This window comes from Glycine max, chromosome 2 (genome assembly GCF_000004515.6).
Source record: "Glycine max cultivar Williams 82 chromosome 2, Glycine_max_v4.0, whole genome shotgun sequence".
In the NCBI taxonomy this organism is placed as follows: domain Eukaryota; kingdom Viridiplantae; phylum Streptophyta; class Magnoliopsida; order Fabales; family Fabaceae; genus Glycine; species Glycine max.
Window position 1 is genome coordinate 10674725 of NC_016089.4, and position 21016 is coordinate 10695740.

Consider the following 21016-nt stretch of genomic DNA (forward strand, 5'->3'; position numbering starts at 1 on the left):
AATATGATGGATTGCAATTCTGTTATCACACCAACAGAAACTGGAATTAAGCTGCAAATAGATTGGGATGAGAAAGAAGTTGATCCTACCTTGTACAAGCAAATTGTAGGCTCATTGAGGTATCTATGTAACACCAGACCTGATATTACCTATTGTGTTAGGTTGATAAGCAGGTTTATGGAGAAACCAAAGACACCTCACTTCTTGGCAACAAAGAGGATTCTGAGGTATGTGAAAGGAACATTGGATTTTGGCATTTTATATCCTTACAGTAAGAAGAATATAGAAGGAGAAGTGTTTGGTTATAGTGATTCAGATTGGTGTGGTGATAAGGATGATAGGAAAACACTGCTGGGTATGTTTTCAAATTTGGAACATCACCAATCTCTTGGTGCTCAAAGAAGCATAGTGTAGTTGCTTTGTCAACATGTGAAGCAGAATATATTGTTGCTGCTATGGCAGCCTGTCAAGCTCTATGGCTGGAAGCTTTAATGGAAGAACTGAACTTGAGAAATTGCAGTCCTATGAGGTTGTTGATGGATAACAAATCAGCAATTGATTTAGCTAAGCATCATGTGGCACATGGCAGGAGTAAACATATTGAAACCAAGTTTCATTTCCTACGTGATCAAGTGAGTAAGGAGAAGCTTGAATTGGAGTTTTGCAGGTCTGAAGATCAAGTTGCAGACATACTAACTAAGCCATTGAAGTCTATCAAGTTCAAGGAATTGAGAGACATGTTAGGAGTGACATCCTTGACTAATCTGAATTAAGGAGGGATGTTGATGTATGTTGTAATTCAATTAGTTAGTTAATAGTTAGGAGTTAGTTAGATTGACAGCTATGAAAGTTGTTATAGCTACATGTATATAAGTATAATGATGAGTATAAGAGTGCAAAAGTTTTATTCAGAATTCTAAGTTCCCTCTATTTTTTCTCAATCAATTCTTTCATCTTCTCTTATTCTCTAACATAGAGTGAGTGAGTGCATAGTGAGTGTGTGAGTGAAGAGCTTCTTTGTTCCAACAGATAATAAATAAAAAATTATTTTTTGACATTCTTACTAGATGTTTAGAAAATAAATAAGAAAAACAAATATTAATAAGGTATGGTATGATTGGTAGACAATTTTATCATTTAAATATGTGATCATGAGATGGATTCCAAACGTGCATATAAAAAACATTTGTTGGAAAATGTCAATTCCTTAAATAAATCTCAATATCTCGATAGATTAATTGTTAACTTTTAACCGAGAAATATTCTAATTAAAAAGAAATGAGAAAAATGACGGGATGTAACAAAAGTGTAAAGAATTATAATTGATAATGAATATAATAAAGGTGGATGTGAAATGTATTTACATGAAACACTTAAAAGAAAATTCATAAATTTGTTTTGCAACAGTTTGAGAGAGATATGAAGACAAGAAAGAAAGATGTGAGATAAGCTGAATGATGAAAAGAAAAAGATTAAAAAAGAAAATGCTAAAAAGTATTGCAAAGATTTGTTGAAAGAAAAATATAGCTTAAATCCTATATAGTTGAACTTTATCCCACAATAATATGCCTAATGCAATAGGATGATTTTCTCAGCCCTTCAATTCTCTCACCCTCCCAGCCACAACTTTTCTTTTTTGCTTTTTTTCATGACTTCCCTTTGATTATTAGATTTTCTCAAATCTCAATCCTTCAATTCTCTGATCCTTTGATTATTATATTAGTTGTCTAAGTTGAGATCTTTGATAGTTTTCTGTTTGATAGAAAGAAAAAAAAACAATTCATATACTGATTGTTTCACATGTGCCAGAAAATGGTTCTAGAGCTACAAATTTTGCAGGAAGTTGCCTCTTCCATTACTGAGGAGACTATCTATCTTCGTAAACAGTAAGCGTGCACATTTGTACATGTATATTATTCTACTCTTAATTCAAATTTCAATTGCATTGTTCTTATTCTATTTACCACTTTCTTTCAGAGAAGAAGAATTGGAGCTGCATGACTCCACAACCAACACCTGTATGTTCTGGTTGAGCTTGCTTTCATTTTTTATCTGCATGTCAGTAGCAGGGTTGCAACTATGGCACTTGAAGACCTTCTTTCAGAAAAATAAAATCCTCTAAATTTTTGTCATAGCTTATACATTTTTCTCATATTGTGCTGAGTGGAATCAGTTTATTATAATAGGATATACACCTAATGGAGGCCTCTAAAATTTCTGAGTTTGTTTCTTTTATTCTGTTGAAAAATAGATAAGTTCATGGCACATAATTCTTAAGGAATTATTTGTGTTTTTTATTTAGAGCGTTAGAAAACAACATCTGATAGGTTATTATGCTCAAACTATGCACTCCTATTCACAACAATCTGCTGGTTTCATCTACAACGTGTGAATATTGCCAAAACATTTCATTTAATCAAATTCTTGAAAAAATTCAAAACAGTTATATATATATATATATATATATATATATATATATATATATATATATATATATATATATATTATTTTTCTTTATGGTCAAATCATTCCTAGCATGCATTTATTTTAGAATAATGCTTAATGAAAATAGTACAAAATAGTTTTATATTATTATTTGATGTTAAATAATTGTTGATATGATTTTTAAAGTAATTATCATAAAAATTAATAAATTATTTTTTTTTATAAAAAATAACCTTACATTTTCCTGTAACATCTTACAAAAGAAATTAATTAAGGAACAAAAGAGAATAAATATTTATTATAGAAATCATACGAGAGCAAGCATAAAAAAATTATAAGAAACACAATTTTGTGCATTTGCAATTATAATATATGTGATCAATTTCAAATATTGGTTTATGTATTATGTGAATTGATGGAAATTGTTTATTTATTATATACATGACAATTTTTTTAAAAATTATTTAATGACTAATAAGCTTAATCTATTAAGAAAGAATTAAAAAAGTACACAAGTGACAAGTTTGAAATTGGCCAAAAGGATTAAAACCCCAATTTTTTAAAAGTGGGAGACGAAATGTCTCAACTAAAAAATAGGGAAACTATAATTATGGATTTGTTAAAAGTGAAAGATAAAATGTCTCAATAAAAAATATAAAAACTAAAATCAAATTTAAAAAACTAGAAGAACGAAAATTATATTTTAGCAAAAATAAAATATATATAAATGCACTAATGTAACATGGAAAAGACAATTTGAACCAATGTCGGAAGGATTCATAGGTAAAGTACAAGAATCATTACCCTTACCATCACATCTTCATCTTTTCAAAATACTAGAATGCATGGTTCACATGAGAGAAAAGTAACAAAACTGAAAAATGGATTTTTCATCAATTATAACTATAACTTATGTAGAAAGTCACTTTTCTACATCGGTTATAATTACATCAATATTAAAAATTAAAATCACTCATCCCTAGTAAAGAGCTTTCGAAAGGGCAAAACTTATAAATAGTTTCTTATGTACTCTTTGTGTTGTTCTTCAACAATAACGTAGCACATAGACTACTTTTTCCATGTATGTTAAATGAGCAAATGGGCAATTACAAACCCGTTAGTCCCTTTTGTTATCCTTATTTTTGTCACACCTATGTTAATAGGGTGTTGATTTAGTTACCCATTTTCCCACTAAATTTGCTTTTCTTTTCTTTTTATGATTTTGTGGAAAAAAATGTGGATTCAGTCACCCATTCTTCCTCTAAAATTTGTTTCTCCTTTATGTTTCATGTTGTGGTGAAAAAAATGTCAATTTAGTTGTTCTTATGTAACCATAGAGAATACTCAATCTTATTAACACTTTTAACACATTAAGAGAAAAAGGGTTGAGACTAATGGCTATGTATTTGGATTCTGATGGCACATATTTTCTTATTTTTCTTATTTGAAATTATTAAAAATACCTCTAATTTTTTTCTCTTGCTGCTTTGTTATTATTTTAAAGTTACACGATAATGTAAATTATTCATTTTCTTTTCTTAGAATGTGAGTCTTTTTTTAATTAGATATTATTTGTTTAATCTTGTGAGCAATTCTTATATACATCTTTTTTTATTATATTTATTTAGTGATGTGTTCATGGAATTGTAAGTTGCAATTCACAAATGAAAAGTGTAGCATTTAAAACTTGTTATGGTTGAATGATTTTTGCTAAAAATAAATTATAACAACATCTTGTATTTACAAATTGCAGCACTCCATTTAAAATTTGTTGTATTTAATATATTTTCTTATTCCCAGCTAAATGGAAGAATAACATTGATCATGAAGTGACTCAAGAAGATATAACTATTAGAATTTTCCCATATATTCTTGTGGGCTATATTTAATTGGAATATTTTATTTTACTAAAAATGAGCTAATATTATGATCCCTTTGATGATACTTAGGCTCACTAATAATATATTAATTGTTTATGGGCTTTGGACTACTTATTCTAGTGAGTGTGGGAAAACAATGTGAACCTAACCACTAGGCCCATAATGAGATGTGTCTAGGATTAATAAATAGCAATGTTAGATTCTCTTTGTATTCACATTATCAATTGATTCATAGGTTTTGTCCCATTGAAAACTCTAGAAAGAATGTGATTAGACAAAGAAATACTTGACTTTTGAGTTTTTGCAAGTCACACGATACAAAGATCATTCTCATCTTTTTTATTATGTATTCAACAAATAAGTGTTATATCAATATTCTAAACTCATAAATTCATTTTTGGTAGATTTATTTATTTACATTTAGTATAAAAGCCAACTTTTATGTAGTCCATCTAGCAAATACTTTTTTTTTTTCATGCTATATTATTATAGATTAGCGCTATGTAATCAAGTGTATAGGAAATACTATTTTTAATTTTATATATCAAAACAAATTGTATCATTAATTCTGTGTCAAAATAACTTATTCACCGGCTAAGTATTCGTGACTTTATCTTAAATTTATAGATAACATGTAAACAATTTCATGTGTGAAAAAAATGAACATATTTACATAAATAAAAATATGAATTGGTAAAAGAAAATAGATTACCATAAATATTAGAGGCACACAAAATAAAAAATAAAAATAAACATACACGTGTTGAGAAAAAAAAGTAAATATTAAATAGATAAACTAAAACTATATCATATGTTAAAGATTTAATTTAAATGGATATATTATAGATAAAATAGTATTAAAAAAATATTAAACTAAAATTAATATACACACATCTATGCATAGTAAGATAAATTTACAATATATTTACTTAATATTTACAATAAAGCAGTTTTTAAAAATATAGGTTTTACTGTGTTTATCCTTAAATATGTGAAGAAGAAAACTACATCTTTTCCAAGTAATTAACAATTATCAAGCATTTTAACATTATATATATATATATATATATATATTACAGAACATCTAATAGATCTTAGAAAAAATTTGTTGTCACTAATTTTCTAAGAAAGAATTCAAGGAAACCTCCTTATGTTCGATGTAATTTAACTATCCCTCTTTTCTTTTCTATCTAATTGCTCACCCATAACATAATATGTCTGGACTTATTCCTCTATAAATAATTGTTTGGTTTTAAAAATTAAAAACAAAAAAATCGACTAATATGGAACTAATTTCACGTCTATTAATAATAAAAGAATAAAATAAAACTTTAAAAATAAACAAAAAATATCATTACAGAATAAACATAATATATAGATAAAGTGACATAAAATATTTAATGTGAGAGAAAATTTTAGCTTAGAAAAATAATATATAGATAAATATATATTTAGAAAAAAAAAAAAGACTAAAATTAGTATACAGGTCAATGTATGATAAGATAGAATTATAGACACACAGACGTTGCATTTCTATTGTACACTATGTAAAAATGATAGATAGACAAGTATTAAAAAAATATTAAATTAAATGAATATATTCGCATATATGCATAGTAAGATAAATTTACAATATTTCAAATTTAGCAAAACATGATCACAATAGCCTGATAGAAATGCGGACATGTGGGCAAGACAACATATGTGTGTCCATTAGTTACTTTAAAAGTCATTAATGACGAATTATGAATGGATGATAAGAACTTGTGTGACAATTGGGTAATTTAAAGTAAGAATTATAGATTACTAATATTAATATATTACTGTCCAAAGACAATTGCATAAAAGTAATGAATTCAAAGGAAGAAAGCTTTATGAAAATTGTTTTGACTTAGATTTCATTGGACCAACCTAACATGCATCACTAATCATTCCTATTCAGTGATAAATAGAAAACTTAAGCAAGAAAGTCCCTTGATCACGCCCCTTGATAAGTATAATTAATTGACTTGAGTGTCTAACAATTTACCCCTAGGCATAAATATCATTGGTTGTTCTCTTCATTCAGAATCCGATTGAATTTCCCCATTACAATCAAATGAATAGAATCATGCACTCCCGTAGGCATAAATATCATTGGTTGCTTCTGATCGACGTGTGATATGTTTGACTTCTTCGGATTGAACCCCTTTTGTTCTTAGCTTCAAAGCTTCTAAGATTTCCCTAGTGTAGTTACTTGTGAACTCTTTTCCACTTGATTAGAATTCAACAAAGTTCTTACAAATCATAAGCAAACAATCCAAGGATCAAGCACAAAAGGAATAAACTAAAAATCCCAAATAAAATAAACTTTTATTTAAAACTTAACTAAAGTGAACACAAGCAAAGCTCAAAAGCATAAGATGTATGGTAAAACTTCCTCATATGAACAATTGAACTATAGCATAATTAGATCCCTTCAAACAACTAATGACCAAACATGTTTTAGGGATTTCTAACATAGTTTAGTTACTTACCACTATTCTTCCTGATATTATACTTTCTCTCAGTTTAATTTCTAATTGACCAGGTAAGAATGGAAAACTAAGTGAAAGATGGGGGATAGAGTTTGATGAGAACCTACCAGCTAATTTAAGAGAAGTCAATGGCCAAGGACGGTTGGATATGCAATTGGGACGAATTGGGGAAATCAATTGCATGATTTGTAAAAATAACTTTAAGCTTTCTTATATGTTAATTCTTATTACTGTTTTTACTTGCTATGAAAGTTATTTTTCACTAGTAATTGAACACAATCCTCAACTATTGATTGAAAAAAATAAATTATTTAGTTTATTACAAATTAAGTTATTACGGGAATGATACAATACAATATCCAGACTTAGTTCATTGTTATTATGTGTAGTGTGTTATATTCAAGTTAACAAGTATATGGAATGAGGATAAAAAGATCCGAATTGGTATTTATCCTTAGGAAATCAATAACATTATGTAGGAATGTGTGTGTGAGAGTTGCATGTGTATATAAATGATAAAAAATGTCAAGGTCTAGCTCATAACGTGTCTTCAATTTGTTTGAATAAAAAAAATAATTGATTTGATATATAAATAATTATTTTTTAATATAAACGGACTCTCTGAGAGTACAATCAAATATAATATGAATAAAAAATGAATTAGAATAGTGACATTCACTCGACTTGACTTGCAATGTGAGACCTCGAAAAGTTGTGATGAATTAATAATGGTCATGTGTTTCACATTAGGTAAACTTTTCATGTTATTATTAAACTTTCCATTGAGGAATTAAAAATAAATAGATAGAAATAAAGTGTTTTGTAAGCTTAAACATGTTTTTAATTTCTCAAATTTAGGTCATTTTTTTTGTCTTTCAAATTTAAATTTATTTTTTTAGTCTCTAGGTTTTTAAGGTTGTTTTGTAGTCCCTCTTGTTAGTGTGGGTCAAATTGAAAATAATGAGTCTTTTTTTTACCACATTTGTGCAATTTTTCTAATTAATCACATAAGTATGTAAATTTCAAATGAGTTACGAGAAATGAGTGATTTGTGTTTAGGAACACGATTTCATATGTGAAGGAATCATCGTTGTTGTAAAGATGACTTTATTTTTATATTCTTTCTTAAATGAAAAAAATGTCATATGAAAGACGATTTCATTATTTTATATGTCAATCAGCTAAAGTCTTCTTTTTCAAAGGTAATTTCAGTATAACCATGCTTCTTACTTTTCAAAAACAAAAAGATGATAGCAACATGCAGATAACTCAGGATTGGGATGAAGATATTGATAATTAGGAGCCGTGAGGGAAGTGAGGTTCCTTAGAATGGTTGAGAAGCATGAGAAGGATTCAGTTGTTGTAGTTTCAATGAAGCAAATATGGTATGATGTGAGGGAAATACTAGAACTGAATTTAGTTAAACCCCTCTAACAATATTCATGTGATGCTTGACATCCTTACGGGAACTACAGTGTCAAGCATCACAGTGAATATTGTTAATAGGGTTCAACTAAATTCAGTCATGGTATTTCCCTTACATCACACCACATGTGCTTCGTTGAAAGTGTAGAACAACGGAATCCTTCTCACGCTCCTCAACCATCTTAAGAAACATCCATTATCCTCACGGCTCCTATGTCCTAGTCTTCATCCCAATACAGAATTACCTGCAAGTTGTTATCTTTTTGTTTTTTACGGTGAAAACCATGGCTATACCGAAATCAAATAATCTTTGAAAGACTTCAATATATTAACATTAAAAAAAAATACTCAAATTGTCTTTAAAATGACAATTTCTTCATAAAAAAGAATATAAAAAAAGTAATCTCTACAATGACGATTTTTTTACATATGAAGTTGTATTCCTAAACACGAGTTGCCCATTGTCATAATTTATTTGAAATTTATCAATTTTGGTAATTAATTAGAAAACTTGCACCATTTCACTAAAAAAGCCAAATAATGGATTCACTATGTGATATTTTTTACCAAAACTTATGTTTTATAAAAACAATTTTTAGCCGTTAAAAATTGTAAACAAATTTAAAAAAATTATTATTAGTACTAGGTTTCATCACACCAATTTTGGTAAAAAGTCAAACAATGAATTTACTGTCCGAGTTGATATTTATTTAATTTTTTCTAGGTGATTATATATCTAGTTTTACAAAAAAAAATTAATAATAAATATTTTTTTTTGTCAAATCTATTATTTATTAAATAATTATTTATCAAAATTTCAATATTTAAACAACTATGTAAAAAAAGTTCAACCCCTTTTAATACATACATAGATAAAACAATAAACTTCAAAAAAGAGAATTACACATGTAAAATTAATTATAAATTCTTACCTAGTTTTTTTTTCCACAAAATTCCACAACTACTTGATTAATTAAGTTTACCTGCAAAGAAATTCAAGAATTGAGTACAAATAATTTTAAAAAATATTGAAAAAATTAAATTTGAGATTAATTATGCAATCGAGTAGCTTATTAGCACTCCTATGGTTATGCCATTAAATATTTATCTAAAATTTTGCAAAGTCAAATGCTTTCTATTAGAGCAAAGATTAACACTCCTTATAAAAAAAATTAAGGGCAAATTAAATCTAAATATAAACAAAATAACAATTAAAAAAACTCAAATCTTATGTTTTACCTTTGAGAAGCCAAAAATGTTGTACCCATCCATCAATTCTTTCACTTTCGTGTTTGGTACATGGTAGAAAACTGAACACCAAGGCAAAATCAACATGTTAACAAGAAATGTTACATCACTGTCCAAAAATATTCTTCACAACCATGCTAACAAATTAATTACCAAGGAAACAAATTGTTTAGCTTAAGAGTATTAAAACGAGAATCCTCCCAAAACAATTGTTTTCAAATGGAGTAGAAGATGTAGGCCTTTTTATAAAATTCATAAGGATGACTGGGGTACTACTTTAATTGAATGGTGACACATTCAACTTCTACTTGCATTTATAGATATTTTAAAAGGTAAAAATAATTGCAAGACAAGACACATACTTGCGGCATGAATGCCATCTGGCTAAGCATACGTATAAATCATTAAATATTAATATTTTCATGTCAGGCATAGTTACGGCATGATTGTCATCTGGTGAAACTTACACGCAATCCATCCATTAAAACAATCCCATTAGTTTTATGAACATTTTAAATGTTAAAAAAAAAATCAGAAGGTGACATGCATACTTGCGGCATGAATGCCATGTGGCTAAGCATACGTATAAATTATTATTAATATTGTTGTGTCATGTGTAGTTGTGGCACGATTGTCATGCGGTGAAGCTTACAAGCAATCCATCAATCGAAACTATCACATTAGTTTCATGAACATTTTAAAAGTTAAAAAAAATCAAAAGATAAGATACATACTTGCGGCATGAATGCCATGTGGCTAGCATACAAATAAATCATCAAATATTAATATTATCGTGTCATGCGTAGTTGCGGCATGATTGCCATGTGGTGGAACTTACACAATCCATCAATTGAAACTATCATCTTTGTTTCACAAATATTTTAAAAGTAAAAAATAAATAAAAAAAGGTAAGATACAGACTTGCGGCATGAATGCCATATGGCTAGCATACGAATAAATCATCAAATATTAATATTGTCGTGTCATGCGTAGTTGCGGCATGATTGCCATGTGGTGGAACATACACAACCCATCAATTGAAACTGTCATCTTAGTTTCACACATATTTTAAAAGTAAAAAAAAATTCAAAAGGTAAGATACATACTTGCGGCATGAATGCCATGTGGCTAGCATACAAATAAATCGTTAAATATTAATAATATTGTGTCATGTGCAATTGCGGCATGATTTGCATGTGGGGAAGCTTACACGCAATCCATCAACTGGAACTGTCATCTTAGTTTCACAAATATTTTAAAAGAAAAAAAAATCAGAAGGTAAGATACATACTTGCGGCATGAATGTCATGTGGCTAACATACGAATAAATCATTAAATATTAATATTATCGTGTCATGCACAGGTGCGGTATGATTTGCATGTGGTGAAGCTTACACGCAATCCATCAATTGGAACGGTCATCTTAGTTTCATGAATATTTTAAAATTTAAAATAAATAAAAGGTATAATATACATACTTATGACACAAATATCATGTGGTTAAACATACATAAAAATCATTAAGTGATATTGGCGCGTCATGCATAGTTGTGACATGATTGTCATATGGTAAAACTTGCACATAGTCGAAATTGGTATCTTAGTTTCACCAATATTTTACAATTTAAAAATAAGTAGAATGTATAATATAATACTTATGGCATGTTGTGGCTGAGCATACATATAAACTAATCATTAAATGTTATTGACGTGTCATTCATAGTTGCATAATGATTACCATATGGTGAAAGCTTACGTGCAGTCCATCAATTGAGATTGTCATATTAGTTCCATAAACATTTTAAAAGATAAAAATAATTACAAGGTAAGATACATACTTGCGACATGAATGCCATGTGGGTAAGCATACGCATAAATCATTAAATATTAATATTATCGTGTCATGTGGAGTTGTGACATGATTGTCATATGGTGAAACTTACACCCAAATCATCAATTGAAACTATTGCACTAGTTTCTTGAACATTTTAAAAGTTAAAAAAAATTAGAAGGTAAGATACATACTTGCGCCATCAATGTCATGTGGCTAAGTATACGAATAAATCATTAAATATTAATATTGTCATTTCATGTGTAGTTGCGACATAATTGCCATGTGGTGAAGCTTACATGCAATCCATCAATTAAAATTGTCATCTTAGTTTCACAAATATTTTACAAGTTAAAAATAATTAGAAGATAGAATGTACATACTTAAATACATGAGTGTCATATGGTTAAACATACATAAAAAACATTAAGTGATATTGGTGTGTCATGCATAGTTGACATGATTGTCATATGGTAAAACTTGCACATAGCATATTAGTTTCACGAATATTTTAAAATTTAAAAATAATTAGAAGGTATAATATACATACTTATGGCATGTATGGCATGTGGCTGAGCATACATATTAATTAATAATGAAATGTTATTAATGTGTCATTCATAGTTGCAGTATATGATTTTCATATGGTGAAGCTTACATGCAATCCATAGATTGAGGTTGTTATATTAGTTTCATAAATATTTTAAAAGATAAAAATAATTACAAGGTAAGATACATACTTGAGACATGAATACCATGTGGCTAAGCATACATATTAATCACTAAATATTAATATTATCGTGTCATGCATAGTTTTGACATTATTTCCATGTGGTGAAGCTTGCATGCAATCCATCAATTGAAACTATCATATTTGTTTCATGAACATTTTAAAAGTTAACAATAATCAAAGGTAAGATACACACTTGTGGCATGAATATCATGTGGCTAAGCATACATATAATTAATTAAATGATATTGACGTATCATGCATAGTTGTGGCATAATTGTCATATGGTGAAACTTACATGCAATCCATCAATTGAAACTCATCTTAGTTTCATGAATATTTTACAAGTTAAAAATAATCATAAGATATAATATACATACTTACCACATGAATGTCATGTGGTAAAACATACATATTAAATGATATTGACATGTCATGCATAGTTGTAGCATGATTGTCATATGGTGAAACTTATGTGCAGTCTATCAATTGAAGTTGTCATATTAGTTTCATAAACATTTCAAAAGACAATAATTACAAGGTAAGATACATACTTGCGACATAAATGTCATGTGACTAAGCATGCATATAGGTCATTAAAAGATATTATTGTATCATGCATAGTTGTGACATATGATTGTCGTGTGGTGAAACTTACACGCAATCCATCAATTGAAACTATCATATTAGTTTCATGAACATTTTAAAAGTTAAAAATACTCAAATTACCTTTGGCTTGAATGCCATGTAGCTAAGCATACATATAAATCATTAAGTGTTATTGACATTGACATGTCATGCATAATTTTGACATCAAGGTCAAATTATGAAGCATAAATGCAATCCGTTAATTGAAACTGTCATATTAGTGCATAGTCATAACATGAATTCCTTTGAAAAAAAGTAGAACACAATTGTGGTGCAAATTCCATTTGGTGAACAAATTTGTACCATATAACCACTCTTAAATTATGTTTACTCATACCCACACATATTGAAAAGAAGATAAACATAATTTTAATGCCAGAGTGAAATATGGTACAACCTATCAATGGTATTTTATTTAAATCATATTATCACATTGGTTCACATGGATAGTTAAAAAATAATAATAATTAATGAAGGTGAAACCAATATAATTTCAGCATGAATGAGATACAAACATAATTTACAACATGGATGACATGCGATAAGACCTACAATGTTATATTCATTTAAATAATATTATCATATTAATTCACATAAATAGTTTAATTTTTTTTTAATAAAAGGTAAACCACCATAATTAAAGCAAGATAAGGAATAAATATTATTTACGACATGAATGGCATTTTTTTTATCTATATATGATAATATGTTAAGACCTATAAATTATCTTTTCATTTATTTCATATTATCATAAAGGTTCACATATATGGTAAGACCACTCTAATTTTGGTATGAATGAGATACAAACATAATTTATAACATAAATGACATATGATAAGACCTATAATGGTCTATTCATTTAAATAATATTCCCCAAATGCATGGATAATTAAGAAAAACTAAATTAATGAAAGATAACCTACCATAATTTCGACATGAATGAGAAACATGTAATTTACAACATGTATTCATTTAAATAATACTATCATATCATGTTGTATAGATAGTTAAAAAACATATGGTTAACTATCTACGGTCCCCAAACTTTTTTAAATTGAGTTTTAATTCTTGAACAAAAGTTTGATGGTCATGTCTCTAAATATTTTTTTTTCTCATTTAAGGTTTTAGTCCATACCTTTTATTTGTAGTTAAATAATGATATGACACTAATTTTATTTTATTTTCATTTTCTAATTGTTAAAAATGACCAAAAATTGTTATTGTGAAGTGTGTATTAGTTATTAAAGATCTTTTGATGGCTTTTAGCCACCAAAACCATTAATACATCAGGCATTTGGATTCTTAGACGCATTTGTGCTAACAACCTGTTAGGCAAATCACATTTGAATCCATCTCAAATTTCAAATCCACCAAACCCAAAATCTAAAAAGTAGGATTATTAACTTAAATTCATAAAATTGCTTAAGGATAAAATATTTTTTTTAATCTATACAAATTTTGAAAACTCTATTCTAATCTGTTTAAAAATTTGTCTTATTTTCATCAATCTCATTTGAAAATACATCGCTTTTGATCCTCAAGTTAACATTTAATAACATTTTTAAAGTGCTATCTAAATTACTTTAGGATCAAGAGTAGTTTGAAATTAAACTAAAACTACCATCTTTTATTCATAGGCTACACCGTAAACCACTAATACAGTTATTTTATTTAATTAACTAAGTTAATATTACTTTATTTTTTATATATCATTAGTCAAGAGTTATTTTTTTTAATTATCAAAATTTTTATATAAATTTTTTAATTTTATATATTTTATTTTGAATAGTTTACATATTTTTTTTTATTTTACTAATTTATACTTAAATTTCATGTATTAATATGTAAATTATTTACATAATTTTTTAAAAATTGATTTTAATATACAAATTATTTTTACTCTATTTATTTACGTAAAATTAAAAAAATATATTAATATTTTCAATTTATAATTTTTGATAATTAAAAAAAATTAATAACCCACCAACTATACATAGAAAATAATGTTAATGTAATTAACTAAACAAAACAAGTCTTTTATTAAATTTTATATGAATTAGAGTAAAAATAATTTATATATTAAAATCAATTTAAAAAATATAAATAATTTATATATTAATTTATAAAATTTAATTAATATGTAAACTATTCAAAATAAAAACATATAAAATGATATAAAATAAAATTAAAAAGATTTATATATTTAATATTTTTTAATTTATAAATTTTGATAATTTGAAGAAAAAATTAATAACTCTACTAATAATACATAGAAAATAATGTTAACATAGTTAATTAAACAATGAAGTGTCTCAGTGACTGTTTGTATAAGCTGCTCTGTTTTGTGTCGGGTCCGGTGTTCACGTGGGCTTTGTGCTACATCTCCACATCTCCTGTGATAGTAATAGTAGTTGGTAGTAGGAAATTGCCAAGAAGTTTAACCAGACAAAAAAGCAATCAGCATCAACCTGATGCTCACTTGAATCTAATAGTTAAGGGTCAGAGCATGTGACTCTATCTAGATTTTCCAAGGTGACTACTGACAAGCAAGATAAAGTCAATGAGACTACTCAATATTAGAATTACAAGAAGTTGCTCCCATCAATAGTTGATATAAAAGAAATAAGTATTCAACTAGACTCAAACATCTAACAGACTCAAACATGTAACAGCCTAAGTTGTACGCATCCAGATTCAGTAATATCAAAATTAGAGATTTTGTATTTATTTTTGTCACACTAGGGGCATTGAAAATTGGATGTACCAAGCAGCACGAGTAAGCAGATAAAAAGACATGCAACATTTTTTTCTCTTCAATTTTAATCTCATTCATAATGAATCAGATCTTCAAGTAGGACTGTTTCACACAGTAAAAGAATATAAATGTTGGATCGTGTAAAGAGTAAAAGAAGAGGGAAGTGGAAGTGGATGCTTAAGTTGTTAGGTTCAAGGCAAAGAATGATTTTCATGAACATCTCTGACAAATAGACAATGTGGGATTAGAAATGACTTACTCTTGCAGTTCAGGATATAACCCTTTGCCCTAAAAGAAGGCCTTTGTCCTTCTGCCACATATTTGGCTCCATCATAAGGTTCTTAAATTGAAAACGGGGGTTCACCTTCAAGCATCTGAACCAAAGAAGGATTTCAAGAATCATGAATTTGAAGTTTAGAACTAGCTTCAAATTTTATCAAACAAAATTCTAAATCTGAGTGCAGAATTACCTCACTCATTGCAAAGGAGAACACATCAACCTTCTTATCATATCTCCGGTATTTCAAAACTTCAGGAGCCATGTGGCAGTCTATTTTTTCCCCCCAAAAGAAGAACATTTCAATTTTGTGCTTTAAAGTTACTACTATTAATTGAAAAAGTGCACACGTTCCCTCAACTTTATTGAAATAGCCATATTAAACTTCCAATTTCAGATGAAAGGCTCTTAACCTTTCCTAAATTACAAATAGAACCTTCCATGCATAAGCATAACAAAAACCATTTGTCATATGACTTGTATTGATTAATACTCATGATAATATCTTACTAATTCATATTATTTTATTTTTAAATACTCTTACTTTCTTTTCCTTTTAAATTGTTCTAAATTTTTTAATTTATGCAAATTGTAAATAAAATTAAAAATAAAAATAAAATGAATAAATTAGAGATTATCACATGCAAGTCATGTTATCAGTGATTTTAACTTAATAGCTGAATGGATTGGTCCAATAGCAGATTTAGAAAGTTTAGCACTCAGCTATTTATGAAAGTTCAAGGTGGAAATTTCAAAACAAGGTAAAGTTTATGGCATGTCTATGCATTTTTCCCTTTCTAATTTGAAAAAATTCCTAATACTCACAGCTTCCAGTTTCACCCGTCATGAGCACTTTGGACCTTAATGAGCTTACTAAGTCCAAATTCACCAACTTTTAAATGGTCAGCACCAGAGGACTAAAAGAACATTCCTGAAATTGTAGGGGCGAAACTGAAAAACGATTTCAACATGTAATGCATAGACATATAAATTCCTGGCATGCAGATCACACTAAATACTCTCAATCTAGGAGAAAACAAAGTTTAAGTCAATCTGTAAGAATAATATATTTACCTTGGCTTTAGGTCTCAATGAATGATAACATTTGGTTCATTGTGAAGATAGGCCATCCCTCTACAAACAATATTCACAAAATATAGATTCACATAATAGTTAGATTCAATGAACTATTCAGTTTCTTTAACTGAGGAATAACAAAAACTTCACTCATTTTTAAGTGAGCTTGTGAATACAATTTATAGCCATTATTTCTTGGTCCAGTTCTTCTTTTTAAAGAAAAATGGAAAGTTAGGATACCATTTGTACCCTCATACACACAGCAAAACTTAACTGGCTATGACAATTATTTTTGTAGAAAATCATATCAAGGGTATTATATATGTCTCAACAGCATTACTCCATGCAATTTCTCCAATACAGGCACAAAATCAATATTTTACTGTTTGCTTCATCGCATATTCTTATTCCTTAGGAGGAAACTAGGGTTTATAATCAAACTCAAGGTAAACTTCAGACTGCACCAATGGTAGTGAAAAGTAAACAGCATCAAGCAATAGGACTAAGTAGGAGAAAATCTGTTTTTATGGGGTTCCAAATCTTTGCAACCTTTTCTCCAACCAAGTTTTAGCTATTGGGTACATAATTTTAATAAAAGCCTGACAGCCTATAATTTTTATGTTTTAATCAATTTCATCAAACTTGCAGTTGACTGATCAAGCAACTAAGGAAGTCAGATTTCAGTGAGATGATATAGTGATATTTGGGAGTTGAATAGCCAGTTTGCATCCATTTATAACAGTGGCATTCTTTGATTTTTCTTATTTTTGTAGCAGACAAACGGGGGGGTTGAATATCATAGAACAGAACATAGAAAAATGCAGCAGAACTGCCCAATCCAATACCTTGAAGCATCAGAACACCAAAGAAAGCCATAAGCACAATCCAATGCAATTGCAAAGTAAGTTGAGGGGCAGAGAGACACCCATAAAGATATAAGGCTTTTACAAGGTCAAGGACATAAGTCGTTCAGAATATCCTACAGCAATTAGGTTGTAAAGCAAGAAACTAAAACACTATTTTCTATCCCAACGCTTGTGTTGTGTGCTTCGAGAATTATTTAGGAGTGGTTTATAATTATATAACAGATTTATGGAGAGGTTGAAGAGATCTATGGGTTAATGATTTGCTTGTTTTGTGGTTTTCTGTTTGTTCTCTTTATAAAAAAAATTTAAAAGAGAAATAAAGGAAACTTAAGGTATGACAAACCATACCTAGCAATATCCAAGCCAAAGTTGATGGCTGTTGAAGGACTAAGTGCACCTTTGTCCTTGAGGTACTTATAAAGATCACCCTAAAAATGGCATGAAATAGAGATTTAGTAAAATTTAATCTTAAGATTGCATAAGTTCAGAGCATCAGAACCTAGACATCTAGTTATATGCATTCACATACTCCTCTCAGATACTCAGTAATTAACATAAGGGGCTTCTTGTCAGTAACAGCTCCAAGAAATTGAACGACATTAGGGTGTCGAAAGCTTCACTAGTAAATTAACCTCATGCCTGAAGTCCTGACTGAATTAAAAAGTAATCAGCAGAAAGAAAAGGATAAGTGACTGACAAAAGGCTAAGATAGAAAAAATAGTTCTGAAATTACACAAGCTTAATCACAAGATGTCTGTCTATTGCCTTCCCTCTCATTTAGTTTTTATTATTCATTGAGTACACAAGCTTAACCACAAGTTGTCTGTTTATTGCCTTCCCTCTCATTTAGCTTTAATTTTTCATTGATAAACAGAAATAAGTAGATGGGCTTTACAGTAAACCATTTTGCCCTAAAGAGGTAGAGGTGGTTCAACCAGAACAAAATATCATCAGAAACAGTTCAGTTTTGAAATGGTTACCCACAGCCAGGGCAGAGCTGTTGTGATTAGAGCCACAATGAGACAATATTAGTTTGGGAGGGACAAGCTAACCTTTTAAATAAAAAATAAACACATGAAGAAAATCCAAGTTTAAAAGAAATAAAAAAAAAAGTTTTGTGGGGGACCATGCCCATCTTCTCACTTCTCAGGCTACAAGAGAACCCTGCCTGTAACCCCTTACGACTTGACAGAAGACAAATAAAAGTTAATAATTTTAACAGATTCATCAGCCGCAGGCATCAGAAAACTTCGACATCACCCATCATCTGATACCCATATAGTATTCAAATCAAGACAAATTCTAGAGATTAAATAAAGAATCTTAAATGACCAATCTATCATCTGACAGAGATGGAAGAATACGTTTGACAGCAACAGGTGTTCCTCGCCAATGGGCTTTTAAAATCTCACCAAAAGATCCCTTCAGGAAACACACCAATAATAAGACCAAACCTCAACTCCTCAAGTGCAGATTTGGTTCATCAACAATATAAATGCAGAGTAAAAGTAAAATCAAATGAGCAGTAAAATATTCACACAAAAGTAACCACAAGAAGCACGGCACATACAGAAAGCAAACTAATTTTAGATGACAGGTATTCTCCGCAGAAGGCAATCCAATTTGAAGTAAGACCACTACATATAACAGTATTTAATGCGGTTGTATATTCAAGACTCGAACTATGAAACATTTGATTAAGTTCAAACCCTTCCATTGGAGTTAGAGACAGAGAAATGTGGTACCCAGATACGACAAGCCACCATGTGACTTCAAAAGCTCAATCATGGCAGTTCTTTTAGCTCCTTCTGCATCAGCCAGAGGCTTTCCGGAACAAAACAACACTAAATTTCAGATATTCATCAGAAAAAGCAAAAACCTCTCCCATCAACCAACCAATCACAAACCACACACACACACACACACACACACATATATATATATATATATATATAGAGAGAGAGAGAGAGAGAGAAAGTACAGTGTTTTTCCAACGATCCTGAGCGTTGACGTCAGCATCGAATTCGATCAAGCACTTCGACACTTCGACCCATCCGTGGAGTGACTTCACGTGCAGCGGCGTGCGGCTATCGTAATCCCTCGCCTTCACCAGGGACGGATCCTCCTCCAGAAGCTTCCGCACCGCCGCGGCGTCGTTTTGGTGCGCGTGCCACAGAATCAGCGACGTTCGACTCACACGCGCCTTCTCCTTCTCCTTCGCCTCCGCCGCCGCTGCTCATTGCCGATCACCGCCTTCCTCGGTCGCTATGGCTTGATTTTGATTACAACTTGCGAACGCGGAAATCAAATGCAAATGTAAATGCCAAATGAAATTGAAAAATGGGAAAATGGTTCTCTGGAATGTGATTTACTAATTTGTGGCTTTGTTTCTTCTTTAGTTTCTTGGTGTGTGATGTGATTGTGAAGTTTTGGGCTCTCTTATCAGTTAATAGTTATCCTACTTTTACTAATTCAACAGAACTTTTTTCCTCTTATTAAAAGTATAGAGTAAATTAAATTAAATCAATTAAAAAATGATTATATTTGAACTTAAATATTACATTTTAATTAATCAATCAACTATACCTTGATAAATTCCAGATTTTACCGATGGGTCTAGATAAGTTGTTAAATAAGATGTGTGATTTGGCATCTATCTTTGATTTTTATGTATAAAAAAATCAGATTCTAATTTGATTTTTTAAAAATATTTATATTCGCTTTGCAGCATTTTCTGTTTTTCTTGCTAGGATGAGGTGTGGGTATGTCCTGTTTTAGTACGACACCTTTCGTGTTTCTATATCATATATCTATATCTATTTTAATATGATATAATCACACTTTAACTATAAGTGGTTCTTCAGATTGTCACTTGCTTTTGGTAGGAATATTGCCCACTAGCTATTTATGTGCTCCAAATTGGGACAACGGACAGTGAGAATCTCTCTGGTTACATTGTCAATGCCAAATACTTCTAACTTGTAAAGATTTTCTTTAGTTGGGAAATTTTGTTCATACCTATATTAAGAAATAGTTCAAAGAGGGAAAAAATCAGGTTTTCATTTTATCAGAATATTGCTACATCGAGTCAAAACTATATAATAAAAATATTGTGGCCACTCATTACCTAATATTGACTATAAGAGGAAAAGTGGAAAATCCAACGGGTTGGTCCCCTAAGTCTTGGTACATGGTAGTGTATAAATCAAAGTATATTTAATATTCCAATAGGTGAGCCAAGCAAGCTTTGTTCGTGATTCAGTTCAACGTAGAAATCAAATAAATCAAATTATTATTTTTAGTTCGGTACATGATATT

The 21016-nt window shown here is 29.4% G+C and overlaps 1 protein-coding gene, 1 long non-coding RNA gene, 1 other non-coding gene and 1 pseudogene across 3 annotated transcripts in view; 1 reads left to right on the top strand and 3 right to left on the bottom strand.

Moving 5' to 3' along the window:
• The window catches only part of LOC100796150 (transmembrane emp24 domain-containing protein p24delta9), a 7190-nt gene extending 4806 nt beyond the window's left edge, over positions 1-2384 (top strand). Inside the window, exons 3-4 of the mRNA XM_003520044.5 lie at positions 1810-1886; positions 1978-2384. Of these exons, the coding sequence (XP_003520092.1) occupies positions 1810-1886; positions 1978-2122 (222 nt within the window). The 3' untranslated portion in view covers positions 2123-2384. The remainder of the gene's footprint in view (positions 1-1809; positions 1887-1977) is intronic.
• A 3812-nt stretch (positions 2385-6196) lies between these two features.
• Positions 6197-15731, bottom strand: LOC112997673 (uncharacterized). Its single transcript, XR_005889731.1, has 4 exons — positions 15203-15731; positions 9668-15116; positions 9506-9576; positions 6197-9249 (listed from the first exon to the last, which is right to left on the bottom strand). It is a non-coding gene; the product is annotated as an uncharacterized lncRNA (long non-coding RNA).
• Positions 8210-8407, bottom strand: MIR5670B (microRNA MIR5670b). The gene has a single exon (NR_126810.1). It is a non-coding gene; the product is annotated as a microRNA MIR5670b (primary transcript).
• A 7-nt stretch (positions 15732-15738) lies between the features above and the next one.
• Positions 15739-20890, bottom strand: LOC100797205 (integrin-linked protein kinase 1-like; annotated as a pseudogene).
• Between the last annotated feature and the right edge of the window lie 126 nt (positions 20891-21016).